Consider the following 24,328-nt stretch of genomic DNA (forward strand, 5'->3'; position numbering starts at 1 on the left):
CCCCACACTGTCTAAAAAACAGACAGGCCGATATGAAGAGGGTAGGCCAGGTGATTTTTAGGGCTTCGGTAACAGAACCAACCTATGCCTTTTCCACTGGGCGGGAAACAGTCCTTTCACCTTCCACCTCCCACCCAATCCTAGAGCTTTATTATCTCCAATTCATCCATCGTAGATCCAAAAATAATAAAGGGCCCAAAATAGATCCCTGTGGGACACCAGAGAAGGAGAGAAGGAATGGGATGTGGAGCTATCAAAAAAAAACGAGGCAGGATCGGTTGATAAGATAAGATGCAAGCCATAAAACAAGTGGTATGAGAACGCTAACAGACAACAGTTTGGACAGAGATATGTTGCACATTCTAAATACGGCGCCCAACGTGGGGTCAGCACCGAACTTCCTATTGATTTGAAAGATACGGAAAATATTTGTCTCCACAAGACTCCATGTGCCTTTGTTTGGAATCCCATTTAATCCTGGAGCCTTATTACCTCCAACTCGTCCACAAATCTCTCGTAGTTCCAAAAATTAAAAAGGGCCCAGAATAGATACCTGTGGAACGCCAGAGGATGGAAGAAGGACTGGGATGTGGAGCTGTCAAAAAAGACACGGCAGGATCGATTCGTATGCACATTCTAAATATGGCACCCAACGTGGGGTCAGCACCGAACTTCCTATTGGTTTGAAAAATAGGAAAAATATTTGTCCCCGCAAGGCTCCATGTGTATTTGGCTTGGCCAACTTTATCCTTTGTTTGGAATCCTATTCAATCCCGGAGCCTTATTACCTCCAACTCGTCCACAAATCTCTCGTAGTTCCAAAAATTAAAAAGGGCCCAGAATAGATACCTGTGGGACGCCAGAGGAAGGAAGAAGGACTGGGATGTGGAGCTATCAAAAAAGACGCGGCAGGATCGGTTGGTATGCACATTCTAAATATGGCGCCCAACGTGGGGTCAGCACCAAACTTTCTATTGGTTTGAAAAATAGGGAAAATATTTGTCCCCGCAAGGCTCCATGTGTATTTGGCTTGGCCAACTTTATCCTTTGTTTGGAATCCTATTCAATCCTGGAGCCTTATTACCTCCAACTCTTCCACAAATCTCTCGTAGTTCCAAAAATTAAAAAGGGCCCAGAATAAATCCCTGTGGGACCCCAGAGGATGGAAGAAGGAATGGGATGTGGAGCTATCAAAAAAGACGCGGCAGGATCGGTTGGTATGCACATTCTAAATATGGCGCCCAACGTGGGGTCAACACCAAAATTCTTATTGATTTGAAAGATAGGAAAAACATTTGTCTCTCAATGTGTATATCGGCTAGGCTCCATATGTATTTGGCTTGATCCTTAAGTAATCGTTTTTTTTTCTCCTACATGGAGTTGGAAAGGAATGCCCACTTCAGCTCAACCGCATGATCGTCGTAGTCAGAGCGAGTACGGCGAATGAGATTCGCACCCACCAAAAACCACCTCTGGTCTCCTCAGCCTCAACCACACAAGACCATAATTTAGGTATTACTGCTTTTGCCATTAGGTCCTCTTCCTTCTGCCCCTTTTGGCCGCCCTCCTCCTCCAATTGTGAAAGCAACTGAAAGCTGGTGCCTATTCAATCTGAGAATATCTGAACACATATCACTGCCATGTGTTAAAGGTTTAAAGTAACTTTTTTTTAAAGGTGGAGGTGGAGCTATTAAAAGGTCGTTGCTGGGCCAGAGTACAGCAGTGTGTCCGATTCGCACAGACTAAAACCACCCCCACACACCCCTCCGCGAGAAGGGCTCTGGTTTACACCAGCACAACTAAATCAGCATCCGTCGCGCTGTCCGGGCTCAATCCAATTCCTGTAATTTTTCTTGAATCGAAATTCAACTCTCCAAGCTTCCGCTCGACTCATCTCTCAGTACAAAGGACTCAGGTATGAGTCCAGCGACATTTTTCGGAATTATTCTACCGTTGCTGACATCTGCTGTATACCTTCTTCCTAGTGGCTTCGCGCGAAAAATCCAGATGCCCCTTGAAGCTCAACTTGGTATAGATCATTACCCCCAGGTATTTAATGATCCACTTTAAAACAACCTCGTAATTACCAACCTCGATTTTGACAGTATTGTTTTTCCTGCGATTAGTAATAAGGATCGCCCCCATATTATCTTCCACCAGGTCCAATTTCACCATTTAGAGCCATGCTTTGATGTCATGAATAGTTTGACTTCCATACAGTTTACAGTTACACGTCCTGAGGCTGTTTCGTAAATACTACTACCACCAAGTCGGCTGTAAAACCAATCAATGTTGCCTCCTTTGGCACGCGAAGGGCGAACACTCCGTCATACATTATGTTCCACAGTAGGGGCCCCAGTACAGAGCCTGAGGGAACACCTTCTGTCATAACATATTCCTTCGACCCGTGGTCGTCCGTCTCATACCAAAGAAGTCTCTCCGAAAGGTAACTCTCCATTATCCGAGCTAAGTAACCAAGGACACCCAGTTTAGCCATGGTGCCCTTAATCCAACTCCAATGTTCTGGCTCTTGTCCTTTGGCAAAGCCTGCTTACTCGCAGACAGAATGTTCTCAACAGCGCGATTTCTTGGTTCAACCAGTAATTTGGTTTCCTACTGTAGTGGAACTTTTATCGCAGCACTGTAGAATCACATACCTCAGTGACATAGCTGGCTAAATTTTGCCAACGCCGTTCCCTTCGGGTCATGACTTCCTTTTGAAGCCGCCAGGAAGGTTTCTTCCTCAAAATCTGCAGTAGACAATCCAGCTTTTCTGGTTTTACCATTTCCGTTGCTCACTCGACCGTCACCTACCTCGTTTCTGATGTTTAGAAAGATGGCCTGGATAAAATTGGATAACGTAGTCGTTGGTTTTCCCCTGTGTCCGGCCTCTACTGTTAGTAACGAACTAATATGTCCCCGGAACCTTCAAGAACTCATCCTATCAGCGTTCTAAAAGATCTGTAGACCCTTAGAGCCATCAGACGGTAGACCCAACTCGCCTACTCCCGTCTTTATGGGTTGGCAAGGGAACGCATATATATTACAGAATCGATAGCATGACTCCAACTAGTGCAAGTGCCACGATAGCGCTGGCTAGTTTTGGCTTGCATACTCTAGATTCTTCCTGAAGCTTAGGTAAGCACTTATCATCATGCTTAGATATTTGACAACCTACTTAGTGACGATCAAACGTCCACATGTTCCCACTGTTTTTGTATTCTAGCATTCGTTAGCCTGCTCCTCTCCGAAATGCACCGCACTCACGGTTTCCGCCCCATAGACTCCCATTTACTCTGGGTCACTTGCTGAACAACCAGGGCCAATTCATCTGCAAAGCCGACAATCTTTTGGAAACAAATAGCCCAAGTACTCCATTATACGCCACTTTCCACAGCAGAGAGTCTAGCATGAAACCCTATAATACACATTTTGTGACAATGCCTCATCCGTCCGTTTTTGATACCCAATGCAAAGTTTCTTGCCCGGTTTGACACCATTATTATCGTATCCAAGGTGGCTACCAATAGATTGAGTGCTGCCTCTACAGGTAGGCATACCGGTCGGTCTGATGCCGCCTAGGTTTTTTCCAAACTTAAGGTCTCCCTAATTTCCTCCTTCGTTGTGATCTCATCCATGTCCTTGCACTGTTTAGTAATGTCCTGCCTGCCTGCTTTACCTCCTTTTGAATTTGGTTCTAAAAGGGTAGAAAATGGTATGCAGGAGGAAGAGAAAAGTGCTTCTTTTCTAGCTCCATTCGAAAATTGTGACGATATCTCATCCCCCCCCCCCCTAAAATGGTTATGCCACCTCAAAATAGAGGTTTTTTACATAAAAACGGTAGTGTTTGATTGTGAACCCCGCCTCGAAGAGAATAGGAAAAGTATAGAGAAAGAAACAGCAAGTCCTCTCCCTCCTCCTCCTCCAACAATCCTCCATTAAAAAGATTATAGGCTCTAAGCGCGACACATCCAAAGTCAACCAAATCACGACCTACTATTCCCTCAGGTTTAATAGGATTGTGTTGACGGTTGGATCGACAAGGGAGTTCGCGCGCCGGCCCCTTGCCAGAGAGTTTGATTTTCAACCCCACCTCAGAGGGGGTGGGAAGAGTTTTGAGAGAGAAGCGGAAGGTCCTCTCACTTCAACTTATTTGAAAACGGTTGCGGTTCAAAGATTGGGGGAGCATTTTGATATCATCATCGTAAAACTTGACTTGGCAACGCCAAGAGGGCGGCGGGGCAAGGAGGGTATACAGAAGGAAGAGAAAATAAAAATATTGCGACCGTCGTCCCTTCTTAAAAAGGTATGGGACTCTAAAAAGCGGCTATTTTCATGCAAGTGGGTGGAGAGTTGGGCTACACTCTCCTCCTTTTCCCTCTCCAAACCCTCTTGCAAATCGCAGCATAGTTGCCTTACCAACAAGCTCAAATATTATTCACGTGAAATTAGCTCCCTTTTGTACCGTAACTTTACAAGATATAAGTTTTTAAAGTCCTTCTTCTTTCTTGCATACTTCTTTTGCCCTTTATCTCTTCGAGGTAGGTTACCAAAACAAACTTTGCCACGGTGATATCAAAATGTTCGCCCTCTTTGAAGTGCCATAACTTTTTAACTTTGTGATAGCCACAATTTTTTCAAGGGTATTGAAATAAGAGTACCTTTCGTTTTTGTCTCCATATCCCTTCTACCCCTTCTGAGGATGCGGTTCATCATTAAACTCTACCGTTTGTACCTCAAAACAGCCCCTATTTGAGACGCCATAATTGTTCAAAGAGAGTGGATTGCCACAATTTTCGATTGGAACTAGAATAAAGGGGCTTTTTCCTTCCTTTTACACACCGTCGCTATCTCCTTTCCCTCCATGGATAGGGTTGAACATTTAAATTGACGATTATACTATAAAAAACACTTTGCGGCACATGGGGGTTGAAAAGGGGCGACCTTCTCCTCCTCCCTCCGAAACTTCCCGCCAATTCTAAAAATTCAACCTCCGCACTCTTTCGTCTTGGGCCTTGCTTGATGCCAAGCTAATGGCTCTTATCATAACCTTAATCCTCTCCTAAATGTTCCGGCATTTCGTAATAAACTCGCAGAGCTTCATTATTCTTTGACTCCGTGGGACATATGACGTTCCTGATTGATCCCTGCATCTTATGCACGTCGCTATTAGTTTCCTTCAGCTTGACCCTCCTCACTGAGAGATACGTTGAAAATCCGGGTAAGGAAGCTGCTGCCCGCATGGGGAGGAGGTGGCCCGATGAAGAATCGAAACTGCGGCCCTTCAGTGGAACCAGTTGTACTCCTCATAATGGGCAAAATCCCCCTACTGAGGCATTGCGGTCGTTGGATATCGGGATGGGTATCCCCTAAAACAGTCAAAACTGTTTTTCCAGAACCTTCCTTCATTTTTGATTTTATTTCTGAAAATCAGCAGGTTGGTGGGTGGTACTAAGGGAAGGTGGGATGGAATTGTTCAACGACTTTATGCAAAGGAGCTCTCTCAAGAAAACACTGTCAGAGAGATGCCGAGGAAGCGTTGGTAGATAGAGCCGTGTTGGACTTCACGTTTGGATCTTTCTTGTTGCGAAAAAGACTGAGTTCGACCAGTTGAGGGTAGAACTAAAAATTTAATTCGAACACTTTCCCAATCAGAGGAGAGGTCCGAAATAGAACGGTAATTTTCGGCAAGAATGCGGTCGCCATTTTTGTGCATAGGGATGATGAGAACCTCTTTCCACAAGAAAGGAAAAGGCTCTTTTCGTGGCTTTTGAAAATAATGGAGAGGGGAAGGGAAATGGACTGACCGGTTTTAAGCAAAAGGGGGTTTAGAAGACCATCGTGACCAGGGCCGACATTGGCGTCAAGCTTGAAAATGGGGTACTCGAGGAGTAAGGAGAGTAATGGTAAGAGATTCGGAGCAAGCTACATTTACTAGCGGGAGGGAAGGGAAGGTAGGAAAAAGCACCTGCAGAGTAAATCACAAGATATTTGGGGGGAGTTAGCAGAGGAGCTTGGAAATTTAATTAAAGGAGGGGATAGCTTCGAATGTGAGACCAGAGAGGTTTGAGGTTTCCGCGCTCCACTCCTTTCTAGACTTAAGTATTATATTAAGGATTTGATCGAGGAACACAGAGTTTTGACAAGAAAAACGAAGTCAGCATAGGTTCCAGGTGGCAGAAACTGCGGAGAGGAAGGGAGATCAGTTGATTGTTACGAGGGTTAGGTTCAGAGCTTCGAAGTTTGCCTGACGAAAGTTAAACTTGGCAGACTTGCGCACGATAGGGAGTGGAGTCGGGAGCTCTGAGCATCAAACTCGAGAGCAGCATGGTGGACGTCAGGAGTAACATAAGACGGGACATGCGGAGATACCGGTTGTTGCGCCGTTGATGATGATGATGATGATGCGGAGATTGGGAAAGGCAACTCACAGAAGGGTTGGAAAAGACAGGGTCAAGAGTGCGACTTAAGTAATTTCTGGAAATTGATGTTCATTAAAGTGGATAAAGGAAGGGATGGGTGGGTGGAGTTAGTGAGGAGGGAAGAGAGCCGGGAGTAGTAGACCAAGAAAGCATAGAAAGGTTAAAGTCGCCACAGAGGATGAAAGGAAGAGAGAGGAGCAAAACCGTTAGGATTCCCGATAGTCTGTCGAAGAAATCTTCGTACAGTGAAGAGAGGCTGAAGCAGGGAAAATATATATAGGATAAGATAGAGGAGCATGTGTTTGGCGGAATGACTTGTAGGGTAGGTAGGTATCAGTGGCCGCTCCGAGGAGCCCAATTAGCGCTTTGGTGCGCCGTTTTGATGCCACAAACTCCCAAGACCGTGACTGTTGTTATAGGAACAGGGAAGCGGAGTCCAGCTGGCTCGGATCCTCAGAGCCAGCCCGTAGCATTCACGAAGGAAAGCAGCTCTCCGACCCTGTAACTAGAAATCTCACCGAGGTCCCCAAAGAATGGTTTACCCAGTGTCCGCAGCCTGACTCGAGCTAGAGCCGGGCAATCGCAGAGAAAGTGCATGAGGGTTTCCCTTCCTTCTCCGCAGCTTCGGCAATGCGAGTTGTAGGGTAAGCCGAGCCTAGCGGCATGGTCCCCTATGGGCCAGTGCCCCGTGCAGACCGCCGTAATCTTGAATGACTTGTACGTTGACAAAATCACAGGAGAAGGAGGAGGAGGAGGAAAAATGGTTTCGACACGGAGACAGAACTTAACAGCTATTAAAGCACCTCCGCCGGTTATCTCACCAAGTGCGGTGCAGTCTATGTCACAACGAAAGACACCATAAGCTTGGATGAGCTCCGAATCTTAAATCCTGTCATCCAACCAGGTTTCAGTAATGCAAATGACGTGATATTATAATGATCAAGCAGATAACTTGAAAGTCAACAGTTTGGTCCTTAAATCCCTAACATTTTTGTAAAAAAAAGTCTTAAATTATGAAAATCATTCAAGTTCTGCCAGGCAGGCGCTTGCCTGCGCTGGGCCGGAAACCTGCTCGAAATTTAATCCTTTGGTAAGGCTTAAAAAAGACCCCATAGAGCCAAAAGGAAGATTGGGTGATGGCATCGAAGTGTTAGGAATATGCCACTTTGAAAGAAGCTGTCACTTGGTTTGGAAAGCCATCCTTCGTCATCTTTGCACAAGAGAGAGGTGACAAATTTGAGTTGGTGGTTACTTCTGATGTTGGCCAGAATATCCTCGGAAGTGGTGGAGACACGGCATGAAAAGTTGTTTGGGTGGCGAGGCAATGTTCAGCAGGCGGCCACTGGAGCGGCATGAAAGTAGGGTCACGGCGGGTGTGGCCTGTGGTTCAGCAGTGGTGGGTGTTGATGAGCCACTAGAGGGAGCACGCAAAGGCGCCAATGCTACGGCCGTAGGACAATCATCGAAGCTGCGTAGCTCAGCTAATGCTGAGTAGGGATTGTGTCCTTCGGATGAAAGGCGATTGTTAATTTTCAAAGTTAAATTTGAGCTACTGTAACTTTGTTGCTAATAGTATGATTTTGACCAAACTGGGGGATAATATGCTTCATATCATATTTTATACCACTACCGACTTTTATAACTGTGGAATAAACTTAAGGGGGGTGTTCGGTGTTCCCCTTTAAGTTCTTTATAGTTTCTGTCATTTTTGTAGCATAGTCAGAATCGAGTACTCCGAAGAGTGAGTTGGCAAGGTTGCCAACGATATTTAGAGCTCCTCTTTTATGCCTTTGTGACATCTCGTTATTGAATGGCAGTAACAGTTCGTTATTAACTGCTATATCGCTTAAGAGATGGTTAAGCTGCATTGTGGTGGCTAAACAGGAATTATTGTTGTGTAGTTGGTTACAGATATTGTGAAGTCTCGCAATTCCTGTTTGTAGGTTGTCCATGTTCTTCCAGTATGATGTGAGGTTGTAATAGATTATCAAATTCCAATCGTTCAAGATCAAGTGGGCGGTTCCTAAATTTTCGAAGTAGATACCTGGTGGAGATTGGAAAGGGGTGATCCGTGCTGGGTTGGCTAGAACGGGTAGGATTAAACTAGTTCACAGTAGCAGGTTTACGGGGGAGTGCGAAATTCTCTTCTTCTTCGCTCTTGAACATCGAGTTGCTTCTAACTTTTGCGTGCAGGTATCTATAATCCGTTCCTTTGATGGAGCTGGAGGTTTTTGCTACGAGGAGTCTTCGGTGTCGTTCGGTTCTACCGGTAACGGGGCTAAGTTATGAATTGCTCTCTGCAGGACTCCTGACGATGTTTTGATCTCTGCTATTCTTATTAGACCTTTTATCCCCTTTATTATTCGCCCCAATCTCCACTGCAGAACGGGAATATTGTCTTCTTTGATAGCCACCAGCATTCCAGGTTTTACGTTTTCGCAGCTCTGTTTCCATTTTTGACGCTGTTGCAATTCCGACAGATATTCGCTTGACCATCTTTGCCAGAATCTATTCTTTATGTCGTTGATTTCCTTCCATCTTTGCGGTAAATTTGCCTTTACTGCTTGGGCGTGTACATCAACTGGGTTCGTTAGTGGTTCCCCAATTAAGCAATGGCCTGGAGTTAATGCCGTAAGGTCACTGGCCTCGGATGATAGAGGTGTCAGTGGCCTTGAATTCAAAATAGCCTCGACTTCGATTATTAAAGTTGCCATTTCTTCCTACGTAAGTTTTGCTGGGGACATGTTTCTGATTAAAAAGTGTTTGGCAGATTTTACTGCCACCTCCCACAGGCCACCGAAATGAGGCGATCTTGGTGGAATAAAATGAAAATCAATACCCTTGGGTGTGCAAAAGTTGATTAGTTGTTCTTGGGATTGTTCCCCGTATATGCTTTCGTTTAATTCTGCTAGTTGATTTTTGGCGCCCAAAAAGTTAGTTGCATTGTCGCAATATAGATTTCGACAATGTCCTCTACGCCCAATGAAACGTTTCAGCGCATTGATGAAGGCTTCTGTCGTTAGATTCGTCACTAGTTCCAGGTGCACCGCCTTTGTTGCAAAGCAACAAAAAACAGCAAGATACGCCTTTTGCGGACGATTGCCTCTCCCCTTAAAGTGAATCCATTGAGGGCCGGAGAAGTCGATACCAGTATTCGTGAATGGTCTGGCTGGTTGTACTCGATGGGCCGGCAGGTTTCCCATGAGCCGCGTCATGAGTTTTGGTTTCGCCCTTGCGCATTTCATACAGCTCTGCACGATAGATCTGATGGCTGCTTTTCCCTTGATAGGCCAAAATCGTTGTCTCGCTATTGCCAATAAGGCTTGTGGTCCAGCGTGAAGATGCTTATGGTGCAGGTCATTTAAAATCAATCGAGTTACGTAATGACCGTAAGGAAGGATGATCGGGTGTTTGGTATCATAAGTTAAATTTGAAGCTTCAAGCCGACCGCCGACTCTCAAAAGTCCGAATTCGTCTAAGAATGGATGCAGACTGCTCAATGGATTGCTGTTGTTTAATTGCTTGTTACATGTTAGTTGCTGCATTGATTCTCGATACACATCCCATTGAGCTTCCTTTACTATTACTCGCAAGGCTTCCTCCATTTTGATGGTCGATTTGATTGATAAGGGAAATTGAGTCCTTCACCATGGCCAATACCATTTTTGAACGTTTTTTCTCCAAGGTGGTATCTACACTATGAAACCTTTCCGGCCAGCACTCTTCAGTCCCATGAAGAAATATAGGCCCACAGAATCAGAAGGCATAATTCTGCAGTTTTCCAGGAGCGACACCTGTCGATACCAAATCTGCTGGATTCTCCTTTGAATGTATGTGCCTCCATTGCTTGGGTGAGGATTTTTGTTGTATAGCAGCGACTCGATTAGCCACGAACGTATAAAATGACGATGCTTCTGCATTGATCCAATTTAGGACAATTTCGAAGTCGGTCCAGTAAAAGCAATTATAGTCTGGAATTTCTATGTCCCGTTTAAGCCGATGAACAAGTTCAGCTGCTAGCCTTGCTGCACACAATTCCAATCTTGGTAGGGTCACTCGTTTTAATGGTGCCACCTTCGACTTTGCACATAAAAGACGAACTGTGCGAACCCCATCTGACTGAACAGCTCGTAAATATACCGCTGCCCCATACGTCTTTTCCGAAGCGTCCGAAAAGACATGTAACTGTATTTTTTCAGGTACCTTCCCTCCAAATATGTGACGAGGTACCTTAATTTGATTCAGCCCCTGCAAGTCTGTCAAGGTGTTTGCACCTGACATCACATCTTCCATATAAAAATCCCGTCTTAACACAGTCGAACCGGATGGGTATTTATGCGTTGTCTGTGATGACAATTCTTGTAGGCATTTGGTGGCTAGATATGGTGCAGAGGAAGTACCATATGTGACCGTGTTCAGCTGATAACATCTTATAGGTTCATTAGGCTCATCTCGCCATAGAATTGGTAGCGGTTTGTTAGCGTTGTCCATGCAATGTCATGATTTTCGTCAGTGATGGGCAGATGACGTATAAGTCGCTCTGCTTCACCCTTTAGATTGGTCTTCAAATACCACATTTTCTGAGCATTTCCCAATTGCTGCTCGTGAATCATCTGGCGGAATAAGTCGTGGAAGGATTGCCATTGTGCATAATCGCCGTCAAAGGCAGGAATTGTCACGTGTGGCAAGTTGATGCTTGGAAAGGCCCTTGTAGCGGGAGCTATGCTAGGATCTAGCTTTGAACGGCATTCAGCGAGAAATATTAAGGTGTCTTGAATTCGGTCTTCAAGGTTGAGAAAATTCTCCTCATTGTACCCCAACTCATTTGGATCGCTGGAATCTTCTTCTTTTTCTTCTTCAGCCTTTGTCCCGTTCACAAGCGGGGTCGGCTCGTCGTGATCGGCTTCGCCATTTGGCTCTATCGAATGCCTGATCTGGGTGCAATCTCGAGGCTTTCAAATCCCCATCCAGCGTATCAAGCCACCGTTGCTTAGGTCTGCCTTTTGGTCGTTTACCATCGACTTCGATGTTCAGACCAATCGCTGGAATATTGCTATATATTCTGATGGCCTTGACGCAACTCTTCCCAGTACTTTGATAAAGTAGCTGATATTCCCTTGTCTTACGAGCTACCGGATCTTTCCGGTAGCTACTCAAAAGACGCTGAATCTCCTGACCCGTCACATCTTGTTGGTGAGTAAGTTTATTAACTTTCTCAAGTATCGCCTCAATAATTGGCTAGGATAATTCTATAAAGTTATTAACTCACCTCGTGTCCTTTTAATGTTATGATCGGCCGATCACGTCGGGGTCACCAAAAAATGTCTTATTCCTGATAGATCCACTCGGTGATACACCGGGTGAGTCTTTTTTCTTGATCAAGTGAAACACCTGTTCAAGTTAAAACCAAGTAAAGTTCGTTTTCAAGTCTGTCAGTATATTCATTGGGTGAACCACCGAATGAGTCTGTCTTTCTTAATTGGGTGGAACACCGAATCAAGTTTAGTCCAGTAGAGTATATTTCCAAATCTTCAAAGTCTCCAGCAGCCTCACTGGAGAAGAATAAAATGCTTAGTTCTTCGGGACTTGAAAATACACTAAATTCTTTATTAATTGTTCTCGCTTAAATAGTAACAAAAGTGCTTACACGCTAATATCAAAAAGTGTACAAAAATGCTTGCTTGCTATGTAGAAAAATTACAAATTGCTTACATGCTAAATATGCGTGCATGCGCGGAGAATATTCACCTTGGATATGCAAATATTTTTTGTATGCACCGCATGCGCGTGCAAACGAGTTTTTTTATTGCAGCCTGAACAGGGGGTTTTGCTCAATTTTCCCAAAAATATGGTAATATACTATTATTTACTTAATTTAAACAGATATCGATATGGAGAGTATTTTGAGCCCTGGACACCATATAGAGGCTGCTTCATGAATTTTTTCAGATTTTTCGGTTGGGTAGTTTTTGAGAATGGCTCCGTTAAAGAAATCGTCACTTTCCACCCCTCTCACTCCCCACCTTTTCAACAAATCTCAAAACTAAGACCAGTTTCGAAAAGTACTAATCGAGACTTTTCATTTGATACCCAACATGACTACATTCGGTGAAAAAAAATTTTACATATATGGGGACCCCCCTTAAACCTCAACGTAGAACGATATCACTCATTGCATGTCTGGGCGCCCACAGTTCCCACCTTCTCACCAAATTTTGTGTCAATCATACCGATTGCCGTTTCTGAGAAAAGTGCGTGTGACAGACAGGCAGACAGACGGACAGTCAACCATTGATGCCATCAAAATGGTTACTGGTTCGGCCGAAAATGTAATTCACGGAAGGGGTTGTACCAGCAAATATTGTGTGGTGGTGACCCTGGATGTGAGGAATGCATTCAACTGTCTTCTATAGCTGCACTGGAATAGTGCACGGCAGACAAAGGAGGGAGGGAAGTTATTGGCCAGGGCGACTTAGTTATGAGGGAATGTGACAGGTTCTAGGCTAATTCTTTGAAAATGGGGAGGTGTTTAGTCAGTAGTCCGATGGCGTACATTTGGGGAAGTCCAAGACTCTATGCATAAACGCATATCTTTAAATAAATTAACAAAAATCTTTCTTTTAAATTTCAGCTCACAGATTGCACAATGTTCACGAATCCTTTGCACCAAAAGCATCTGCCAAGATGCACCGAACTAGTTCCTACGTATTTGGCGATGCATCCATAAACAATCGTGTATTTACGGATACCACGTCAATTCGTTCTTTGGCTTCAATAGGAATGGGCTCGACAGATGGAAGAAAGATGGTTATAAGACGGGTGCCCACATCCCCCACCGAACTCTTGAAAATAGTCAATCCACAGACGCCAATGTAAGTAATCTTTTTTTATCAATGGCCATTATTGTAAGTAAAGTTGTTGACATTGCAATATCTGAGCATTAACTCAAGGTCTTTTGTCTATTTAAAACTTGGAGCAGTTCTTCTTTTTACGTGCCCCAATACCATACACTCAGTGTTCTAACAACCGATAACACATGGTATCGGTTTTTAGATTGCTGAACAACGATTGCATTCATAACTATTCTTAAATATCGAATTTTTATCTGCATTCAGCAAAAATTCTATCTAAATACGTGATTATCTCATCGGAAATTGCAAATCCCATTTAGAAATTTTCAACCCCAGAACAGAACGCGTTATATCTTTGTCATTGCCAAATAAAGCCTTGTGAGTATCTGTCGGCTTAGGGAGGGAATGTCTAATGAGAAGCGTTATCACGCACCACGATAAGAACTTCTGACTTGAAAGACTTTAGATTTGATTTAAATTTGTGATAAATTATAGCCATAAGGAGCCGTTGAGGTAATCACATGTTCAACTGTGTACACTTACTTGATGTACATACGTTTCGAGACACACGAATTTTTAATCCGTTCACTTAACACACCTGAATTTTTGCGTTAATTAACAACTCTCGCTGACACAGCAAACATCTGAAATGTTTATTATCAGTTTCAGTCCGCCCGGCCAGCCAGATACTCTGATGACACTATCAATAACCAAATAAATCGTAAATTTGGTGAAGATTTCGTGTTTGATTAACATAAAACTTTCGCTGAATTCCTACTGAAAAGTGTCAGGAAATGTGCACACATCCCTGGCAAGATAAAATTATGAAACTTTTTTATTTACTGGAAAAATATGTCAGTTACAAACTCAAAAAGGTCAAGGGGAAGATTGAATTATGGTAGCATTACTCAGAGTGGTAAGAAAAGAATCCGGAGTCTGGGTAAAGATACTGCGACCCCTTCCCTGAAACTGCTGGTTAAAATCCATAATGTCGGCCCCTCGACAAAATACCTGGCCCGAGGAAGTGATCCTCTTTCTTTCCCCGTAACCCCGCCTCATCCAGTGGAATATGCTGGAATCCATCATCCAAGTCTGGACTTGTAACATATGCAGTCTTCGCGGAATGGCTGAAAATTGCCTCGATGATAGGTAGAATGAGTGTCCGTCAAGCTGACACTGTTCACTTTACATGCATATAAAGACAAAGACCCACTTTCCCAGGTTTCACCAAAACGGTAACCGGCGAACAGCATCCGATCACCAATACGGTAACTTAAGTTGTTACTGTGGAAGACGTTGACAGAATGCCACAATCACGTACGCCAGAAATTGCTATTGCTACCGAAAAGCCAAGAACGCCTTGGATAGGGATTGACCTCACGCCGAAGACCTTTGATGAAAACGGACTGTGATTGGTTTCTGGAATATGCACACGCTCCTGCGAACGCTCGCTTTCTCCAACGATGTAAGCTGTATATTCTGGGCCTCTGAAGAGTACTTCTCTTCTTCTTGCAGCAATGTGCTTTTATACCCTAGAGTGCTCCCCCTCAGACACAACCTTGTCATGGCAGGGGAGCCTGTGGTAGTTTACTACTACATTAAGGGTCTCCGAAAACACATAAAGATGGAAACTAAGGATTGTAACTCTCCAAGTGGTATGAACTCACAAACTTCAAATGTACCCGCGACTTTGAGGATACTACAACAACTCCCATAATAAGAGAAACTGTAAACCTGACTGCGGCCGGCCTATCGGTGACACTGTTGCATAACTCCTCCAAAAAACTGGAGAGGAAGGCTCGGCAGAAGGAAACTTATTAGCACTAATGAAGGGAACAAGTGGTTCCCGAAATATCGGTATTTGCAAAAATAAATATCTACACTAGCGAAAAATAAAAACCAAGTTTTTTTTTTATTATTATTTCAAATAATTAATCACTGGAAGCACCGCATAATTACACTCAGGAAACTTCAGCCGCAAAGGAGAAAGGACTACAGGCTTGCTATCAGAACCTTCTCCTCCACTTCTACCAAGAAATGCGCAAGAAGAGGAAGCTGGTAATGTGGACACAACTGTTCTAATTCCTGTATGTGGAAACAGATTCATGCAGCCTGGACACCATGAACCTGGGAGGGCTCCCAGCCGATTACTACGGAAGGCATTGCGAAAAAAGACGAAGTTTCTTGGGAATTGGAAAATGGGAGTTGTTGCACCACCAAGTGCGGAGACATCCAGAGAAAGGCTTCAACAAAATCTGTGGTATTGGATCAGTCAAGGGGACTAGGATCTTCTTCGATGAAAGAACCACGAGAGGGCCTGCTTTCTAATGTCAAAATTGTTAGAAGCAAACATGCTGAGACAACTGTATTCCCAGGACCTTGTTGCGGTCAACTTATAACGGAGAAACTTCATAGTTGCCCCGGCTTACTTACCCTATGATTCTTTGTGTCATTCGCCGATAGAAGAACTAAGGGTTCTGGTCGTATATGCAGAATCAAGTGGTCTTGAACTCTTAATAGGTTGTGATGTGAACGCTCAGCATATTTTTAGGGAAAGTAGCAAATGCAATCCTAGAGGAGAGAAGCTGTTTGATTTTATCACTTCAACTGGTCTGATTACGTAGGGGCGTACCCTACGTTCATGGCGCCAAGAAGATGTGAAGTAACTGACCTAACAATCTGCACTTTATAATTGTTAGAGTTGATTAGTCTCTCTGATTTGTCTATATAGATGAAGTCTCACTCTCAAAACACCGTTACTTTGAATTTAGTCTGACTATTTCAGGCGAACAGTCTGTAATACAATGACGGAATCCTAGGAAAATGGATTGAACAAAATTCAATGAACTTCTTGGTAGCAAAGCTCCTTAGGAGATTAAGAACTCCTTTTTTCCTCCGATAGAAGATCAATTGGAAATTCTGAATCGCAGACTTTTAGAGTGCTAGGAAGAGGTCTGTCCTATTTCTCAGAGCCAACGCGATAAAACAGTTCCATGGTGGAACCGTGAACTACAAAGACTCAGACGACTTCTCAATCGTGCTCGCAAAAGCAACAAAGATGAAGACTGGTTAAACTTCCGGAAATCACAGCGTGAATATAAGAGGCTCGTAAAACATTCCTAACGAGACTCTTTTAGAGCATACTCAGAAGAACTGGAAAGTGAAGCGGAGACTTCCAGGCTGGGCAGAGTCTTTAATAAGGATGAATCGACCAATTTGGACCCTCTTAGAAAATCTGATGGTACTTTCAGGAATTCTAGAGTTGAGTCTATACAGACTCTCTTGGAAGTACACCATCTGGGAAAACAGGTCTCAGAAATGGGAAAAAAAAATTGGCGGTTTCTGCAAACCTTTTAAAACGAAGGTACGACCGTAACCATATCACATCCGGTGGGGTTGCTCTTGTGTCTGAAGTGGTTAGTCACCGTAGCATGCGGATGCGGACTGTTCCTCCAAACATAAAAGAGATCATTTCGGTCACCAATGCACTCAAACGGAGTAAAACCGTTTGGCTTGTGGGTCTCCGCGCAGAGTTATTTATTGCTATGTGCTTACGGAAATTTTGAGAATCCAGGACGTTTCCCACAGAGTGCAGGAAGGGGATGATAGTTAAAATTCCAAAGAAGGGCACCCACTTTGAGTGTAGTAATTGGGGGGAAGAGGGGCATCGGCGTAGTCACTGCCGTTGTGAAGGAAATAATTCTGGAACCCATTAAAGGACATTCCGAAAGTTTGATCGACAGAGAGCAGGCTGGTTTCTGCTCCAGATCCTCCTGCACTGACCCCATCAACACCCTACGAATCATTTTGGAACCGTGCGCGGAGATTAGATCTTCACTGCATCTGCTGTTCATATATTCCGAGAAAGCATTCGATGCCGTGAACAGGGAGTGTTTCCGGAATTCTCTACAGAGGAGAAGCATTTCGAGGAAACTAATAGCTATTATCTGAGCGACATATGATGGCCTAAAATATCACACAACCACCAAGGTAAAATCTCGGCGAATTCTGAGGTCCAAAGCGGAGTCCGCCAGGGTTGCATCTTGCCCCGGTATTATTTCTTTTTGTTATCGGTGACGTTCTTCATGTTGCCTTATCCGGAGGACATGGACTATGAAATCTTTTCTCAAGCACCACGACTACGCTGATGACATCTGTTTACTCTCTCTTCGGGTCATGGACCTTTGCCAATTGGCTCTGAATTTGGAAAGAAAGGCAAGTAAAGTTGAACTGAACAAAAGCAAGGTCCCCAGTCTGACGGGTCACCGCACTTTCCCTATCTACATTAATGGGTAGATCATCAAAGGCGTCGATCAATTTGTACACCTAGAAAGCATGTTTTCTGCCAACGGTGGCACCGAACGTATCAACAGCACTAGATCTGTTCTCGCTGCATTGTTTAAAATCTGGAAATTCAATTATCTCAACAACAAAATCAAGTTGAGACTACTCTGTGCAGTGTTCTTTCTGTCTTGCTATATTGGGGTAGTACATGACAAGTGAACCCCACTTTTAATATTTGCTCCTTAGCCCAGAAAACTCACATTTTAGGGACATCCTCCAAAATAATGGCCTGAGGATGTCAAGGAAGGGTGGGAACCTCAGCCGCGCCTCACTGAACATCTGAGGCGGAAAGAACAATGATGGAGGATGTTATCCATCGTGGATCCTTCCTTTCGACCGCCACACTAGGATCCGAAAATTTACGGTTCCACGCGCTCGGTCGAACCGCCTTTTTTTATTTTTACTTCTAAATTTAGCTTGCGTGTGATTGTAGCGTTATGTGCGCGCGAATCTTTGCGTTTGTTCTGAATATTTTTCAAGTGCGGACCCACGCACCAGCAAAGACACGCTCAAAGGAACCCTCTCCCCCCTCATTCGCGAGCCTGGCTGGCACAGAGGCGTTGCAAGCACGTGTCGACGGAGCGCTTCGATGGAGCTTCAGTATTTCCGGGCAGACCTTGATGATCAATTTAGCCGATTTCTTTTAGGTTTTGGGATAGCTCTTCCCTCTAAGTCGTCTCTACACATGGTGGTCGTTTGATCATCGCATCCCATTGCGACTCATTACAAATTGGCGCTTTGTTGATCCGGTCGCCTTCTGTATTAATGACGACGACGACATCTTCCTTTAGGAACAAGATTAGCAAATTTATCTGCGGTACCTTCAGCATGATCTGCTTGCGTAAGGGTTTCGTCGATCCCCGTCGGACGGTTGATCTTCATCTCCTCCAAAAGCTCGATCTAGGTCACTGGATCCAGTTTATCGTCCGGTTTCGCGAAGCGAACACTTTCGCTTTTGCTTTCCTGACTCCGAGCTGCATTTTGTATTCTGTCTTTTTCAGTGCACTCTCCGTTTATACTGAACAGCAAAGGTTTGCCGTTGGGCTGAGATTCCTCCTCCTTAATAACTACCCAGTTGTCCATGGGGATCCTAGGGTTTCGAAGGAGCAGGGATTGGACGAGCTTGTCCTTACCCACACGGATTTTCAGCAACCAGATGTGGGCGACTAGTTTCCTGGGGATTTCGTCGTAGAGGATGACTTCGCTGATCTTGGCGACGCACAAACTAAGAAAGTGTAGGGAGAATTGGACCTCATATGTTATAAGGTGAACCCACGGACCACCTGGAAGAAATCGAAGCAGGGGACGTATCCCGTGTATTGATCTTTGTCGTCCAGGAGATGTTCGATAACTATTTCCAACAGCCTGGCCTCAAACTTGGTCCACCCCTCCGTCGCTAGTGTGCGGCTGGCGGAATTGATATCCGCCAGCGCAACAAGCAAATGATTCCTGCCCACAGCGCTGAATGGTTTCGCAGCTCGTTTCTTGTCCGCTGTCAGAGGGTGCTTAGCATTGCACACTCTGTTCCGCTTGTGTTTTTGTTCAATCTCGTCTTGAGGACGATTGCGTTTGAGAGAGGTGGGTTTCGCCTTCTGCTCATCCCCAAGGTTTTCTTATATATTTTTCAACAATCGCCTAGTATTTACGGAGCTCCTTTTCAACCCATTTGTCAACAGTAGCGGCCTACTTAATTTCTGCAATCTAGCTCAGAATATTTATGGCCTTGTGGTACCGGCTCTTGAGCAGGACTCCGGTGGACCTCCGCTTCTTAGCCGATCTCCGGTGACCGACATCCTTGTCAGCTCTTACTTTTGAGGAGCCCTCTACGTCGACAGTTTCGGATTTGGAATACTATGGCTGGTACTCGCTACACACAGACGGCAGTGGATTCCAAGTTGAAAGTCACTAGTCCGTTTGCCGCCTCGCTCCGAGAGAATCCTACGGATGGTTACAGCACAGCGGTGCTACCAATGGTAAAGACTGTACTACCCTCAACGGCTACTGGCTCCTGGCTGGATGCCAGCAGCTCGTCCTCAGATGTTGCGCCTGGCACTATCACCCTCTTCTCCTATCGTCTGTTTTTTGTAATTTTTATTTGAGCTCATGTCCACGTGTAGTTCGGGAACAATGTCCACCCTGGCTATTCCAGGCCCAGGCCACCTGGGTAATTGTCTTATTTGAAACTGAAGGTGCCGAGTATATTCAGAGTTTGTACTGCTGTTCCACCTTGCCTTAGGGTCCTCCTCCAATGCAGGGAGAACGATCCCCGGGCTGCTGCTTCGGCTCATCCCTCCGTCAGATCCGCGTGGCCTTAACGCATGACCAGCAGGTAAGCAAGTCCCTGTCAGTTGGATGAGCCTACTCCCAACCCGGCCCTACAGGTTCTTGGCCCGTCTGAAGACGGTTTCCAGGGACCACCGCGAGGAGGTCGTCTGAGTACTTGCCGAATTATGCAACCTTAACCTCAAGCCAGGCCGCCATACTGACTATTAGACAATTCAAGAGATGCTTACGAGCAAAAGTACATCTATACATGCAGAATAAAATTGCCAATTAGATTAGCGTTACATGCATTGATACCGTCTGTCGCCAATTTGAATTGAAAGCTGATCCGAATGCAAGTACACTAGTGCATTATGCAAGGGCGACTGGCTGCATAATTGAGACGCATCAATTATGACATTGAATCTTTGATCTGTATCTGCAACTTAGATACAGAGAGATGAGTGGTAAAGCTCAGCTTATCCAAACACACTCGTGGGTATGATTCGACCCTGCACAGGCCGCTCATACGCGTGCTTCTACGATTGCACAACGAAGCTAATTTTCTCTAAAGTGGTCCACTAAACGTTATTTCCTGTTTTGGCCGGCGTCGGTCACGCCGTTCACATTATCCGCATTTTCCATTGTTCAGATACATCCAACTCTTAATAGTTCCATCTGAGCTATAACAAGAATATGGAGCAAATTTACACTGATCAAGGTGGATTCCTGTTGCATCCTAGCCAGTGTCTCTGCTGGTACACCTTCCTAGACCGATAGCAAGAAAACTCCCTCAATTGCATTGTCTGAAATCGTGTTCGTTGCATTTCTGCACTAATTACTTTTGTCGATATGAATTCGTCCATGATAACGATGCATTATGCATTGCAAATGTCTCTGAGTATTCGAGTCTAATTAAAATGGAAACTACTTTGCATAGGAAAATGCATTCGGCAATTTGCATGCAGATTTGCATAGAAATTGATGCATGGCTTGGTATTCATTAATTTCGCGTGTTTGATGACACAAAGGGAATTTTGATTTTCCAGCGTTATCTGAGGCGAATTACGCATTTGCAGATAAAGGCGTGAAGTGCGGTCGTGTTGACCTACATGAAAAATTTCGCGATTGGACAATCGGAGTTCATTTCCGCGAAGAGTCAATCATGAGCACGGTTGTTCAAAAGAAGAAAAGATGAATCAAAAGTATCTATAAAACCAGCAAATACTAAAAATTTATGATCCGTCACACTAGACGCCACCCAATAAAAAATCAAATTAATTTCCTTAAATACGTTAACAATTAATTAAGCAATATACATCTGGGCATCCGTGCACCATGCAAAGTATCTAAACTTAAACAAATCACACAGAACGCTCCATTGAGCAGAGTGATTGACGATAATTACGTGCAACTATTCCATTTGGGATATCTGAAAATTACATCTCAATTAGCAGCATTCAAGCTAATCACAGCTCCCGGAGCTGACGGCAAATTATATTTAGAATGTTCAACAAGTTTTATCACTTAAATGGTTGCGATCAGAGAGATAGAGATAGTGTATTTGCACAAATGGCTAATTAAATCTGTTTTGGCCTTATACGGGAACCCTGTCCAAACGAATTATGTAGCTACTGCGATAAAGATAGATTTGTGATTTTTATACAACGTACGACTTGCGTAATTATCTAAATAGAGAAAAATGAATATTAATGAATGTTGGAGGCAGTAAATTATCTGCAGATATCAACAGTTGGGGGATTAAATATTGATAAACGGATTTCAAGTTCAGATGATTCGTAGAAAGAATGCGGAGCATATTTTTATAATTCTCTTTTTCCTTCCTTATTCATTCACCACCACCACGGATTAATATTTCATTACATCCTCCTAAATGAGGTATTGTTTGTGGTTCGTCAAAATGCGCTTCAAATATTTCCAAGTCTTCCCGAGAAGCCTACATGTCCTCTCTATTGTATTGCTTCCTTAATGTATGACCTATCCACTGCCACGTTTGCCATCTAACCAACAGGTCTACTGGTAACTGGTTCATATGCCGACACGACTGATACAGGTGTTGAGGAAGGATTGGAACTTACTAGTAACAGTGGTAGTCGCTTTCCATGTGCGAAAAATTAGCCTACATTGACCTTTAAATTATTTCAAGTACACCCAACATATCAGAGCGCTAATAACTTTTAATCATCCCTGAAATCTGGGACTTTTTAGTCCTATCTCATGACCACTTACTGTTCTAATCCAATTATTATTATTATTCTGTTAAGGGAAAGTCGCACCGCGTCCTTGAAGAACTATTGTGCCCCTTTTACTGGTTATAGTGTACCTATTGACCATAGTATCTCAAGCAGACCTATAACCGTTCCTGTGAGGAGTGGCCAGATCTCCCATCAGGCGCGACCCCAGCTGGCGGATTGGGGCATACCTATTGATGTGTAAATATCTGTTCATGCACTTTTCTTTTCTGACTGTGCATGGGCTAGTGTTTGCTCTTCTCTGATGCGCGGACCAAAATGGCTATGGGAAGGACACCCAGAAAATAAAACCAAATGGACGAATTGAGAAGGAGTAAAGTTACGGTGCAGGGGCTCGGAACCCCAGTACCGGCGGCTTTTGGGAGTGAGCAAGCGGGCTCCCGGCCGTCGATATCCCTCGACCGCAGTGCCTCGGTGGTGGACAACTTGGCCACCGTTGCATCTAATACTACAAGTGTTTTGGATTTGGAGAAGGAGGTGTTCCAACGAAGCACAACTCTGTCAAGAACACCAATTGCAAAGGCAAAGAATGATGGGGTAAAAGGAGATAGCTGGTCAAAAAAGGCGATTTCAACAACCATCGGATTTAATCAAGAGATACTCCAGCAGCAGCAAATAGATCCATTCTGGAGAAGCTCATCAATTTTACGATCGCCTCCAATACCAAAGCCGGCAAAAGAGAAAGTCCCTGGGAACTCAGTAATTGAAAAAGGCGAAGTAGTCAGTAAAAGGAGTAATCTGGCCAAGTCTCATCGAGAACAGAGCCCTGACCCAGAAGAACTCCCTTTTATGCAGCTTGGGACTAAAATAGTTGAGCTGTCCGAATCCATCAAGGACAAGCACAACGTGCACCAAGCCATTATGAACATGGTGAGAGCCATCAGGGTGCTTTACAGTAGGTCCCAGGAAGAAGTAAGAAAGCCTAAGGAAAAGCCGGACATTCCAGCCGCAACAATGTCACAGGCGATCCAAGTGACACCAAAGCAGAAGGTCACCGATCTTCAATCAAGTAAGCGAGTGCGAGACAAAAAGGGCGAAGCTTGGGTGAATCAACAGGCACCAAAAAGGAAGAAAGGAGTCTCGACCAGTCCAACAAACGGAACTAAAAGTTCAGAAGGGCCCAAAGTGCCCAAAGTGCCCAAAGTAGGAACGTCGGCTAGCGAAGCGAAACCGAGAGAAACTAAGAGCGGTGGTTGGACTAAGGTCGTGAACAAGAAAAGAGACAAGAAATCAAAGATGCGAATTCGCCCGGAGGCAATTGTAATCTCCAGCAAAGGACATCTAACGTATGCGGAGATACTGAAGAAGGTGAAATCTGACCCCGACCTAAAAGATCTAGGCGGAAATGTCAGCAAAATCCGGAGAACCCAGAAAAGGGATCTCATGTTTGAACTGAAAAAATCCAGCGTTGGGAAAACTGACGGCTTTCGTAACCAAGTTTTAAACTCACTTGGGGAGAATGTCGCGGTTCGTTCCCAAAAACATGAGATCTATATCCATTGCAAGGATCTCGATGAGGTAACATCCAGAGAAGAGATCTGCACTGCCTTGAAGGAACAATTCAAGTTGGAGGAATTCAGGGAAGAATCTATCGTGAGCCTAAGAAAAGCTTATGGCAATACTCAAACGGCCACACTGCGACTGCCAGTCAGCGCAGAAGTTGTTGGCCGTGGGGCAGGTTCGGATTCCAAAAGAACACCAGGATGGTCTGCAAAAGCGATGGATGAGCAAACATTCATGGAAGTGTCGCTAGACCTGCCTAGCACAGCAGGCACCTCCACGGATAGAGCTCTCCATGTTACACAAAGCATCTCCAAGGCATGTGACGCGTCGATGCCTAGGAGATGCTCATTCCCCACTAGAAGACCCAATTATTGGTGGAATAGTGAACTTGCCAGTCTTCGATCGATTTGCCACAGAGCCAGACGAACGGCTCAGAGGGCAATAGGTAGGATCGATCAAGGGCAAAAGGAGCATGCCTATAGGGAAGCCCGCAAGAACCTCAAGCTCGCCATCCAGCGGAGTAAAAGGGAATGTTTCAAGGAGCTCTGTTTGGAAGCGGACATAAATCCATGGGGTAGCGCCTATAAAATCGTGACAAGGCGATTCAGAGGCCGATCATCTCCGCAGATCACGTGCCCTATACTCTTGTTGAAAATAATCCAGGGGTTATTTC

At 44.5% G+C, this 24,328-nt stretch overlaps 1 protein-coding gene across 3 annotated transcripts in view; it reads left to right on the forward strand.

The window, feature by feature from the left end:
• LOC119651308 (sodium- and chloride-dependent GABA transporter ine) overlaps positions 1 to 24,328 on the forward strand; it is a 77,113-nt gene that overhangs the window by 21,667 nt on the left and 31,118 nt on the right. For all 3 annotated transcript variants that reach the window (XM_038054839.1, XM_038054847.1, XM_038054855.1), the window contains one exon: positions 13,054 to 13,294. In XM_038054839.1, coding sequence (XP_037910767.1) covers positions 13,054 to 13,294 — 241 coding nt within the window. The remainder of the gene's footprint in view (positions 1 to 13,053; positions 13,295 to 24,328) is intronic.

The sequence above is a fragment of the Hermetia illucens genome, chromosome 1 (assembly GCF_905115235.1).
Source record: "Hermetia illucens chromosome 1, iHerIll2.2.curated.20191125, whole genome shotgun sequence".
Lineage (NCBI taxonomy): Eukaryota > Metazoa > Arthropoda > Insecta > Diptera > Stratiomyidae > Hermetia > Hermetia illucens.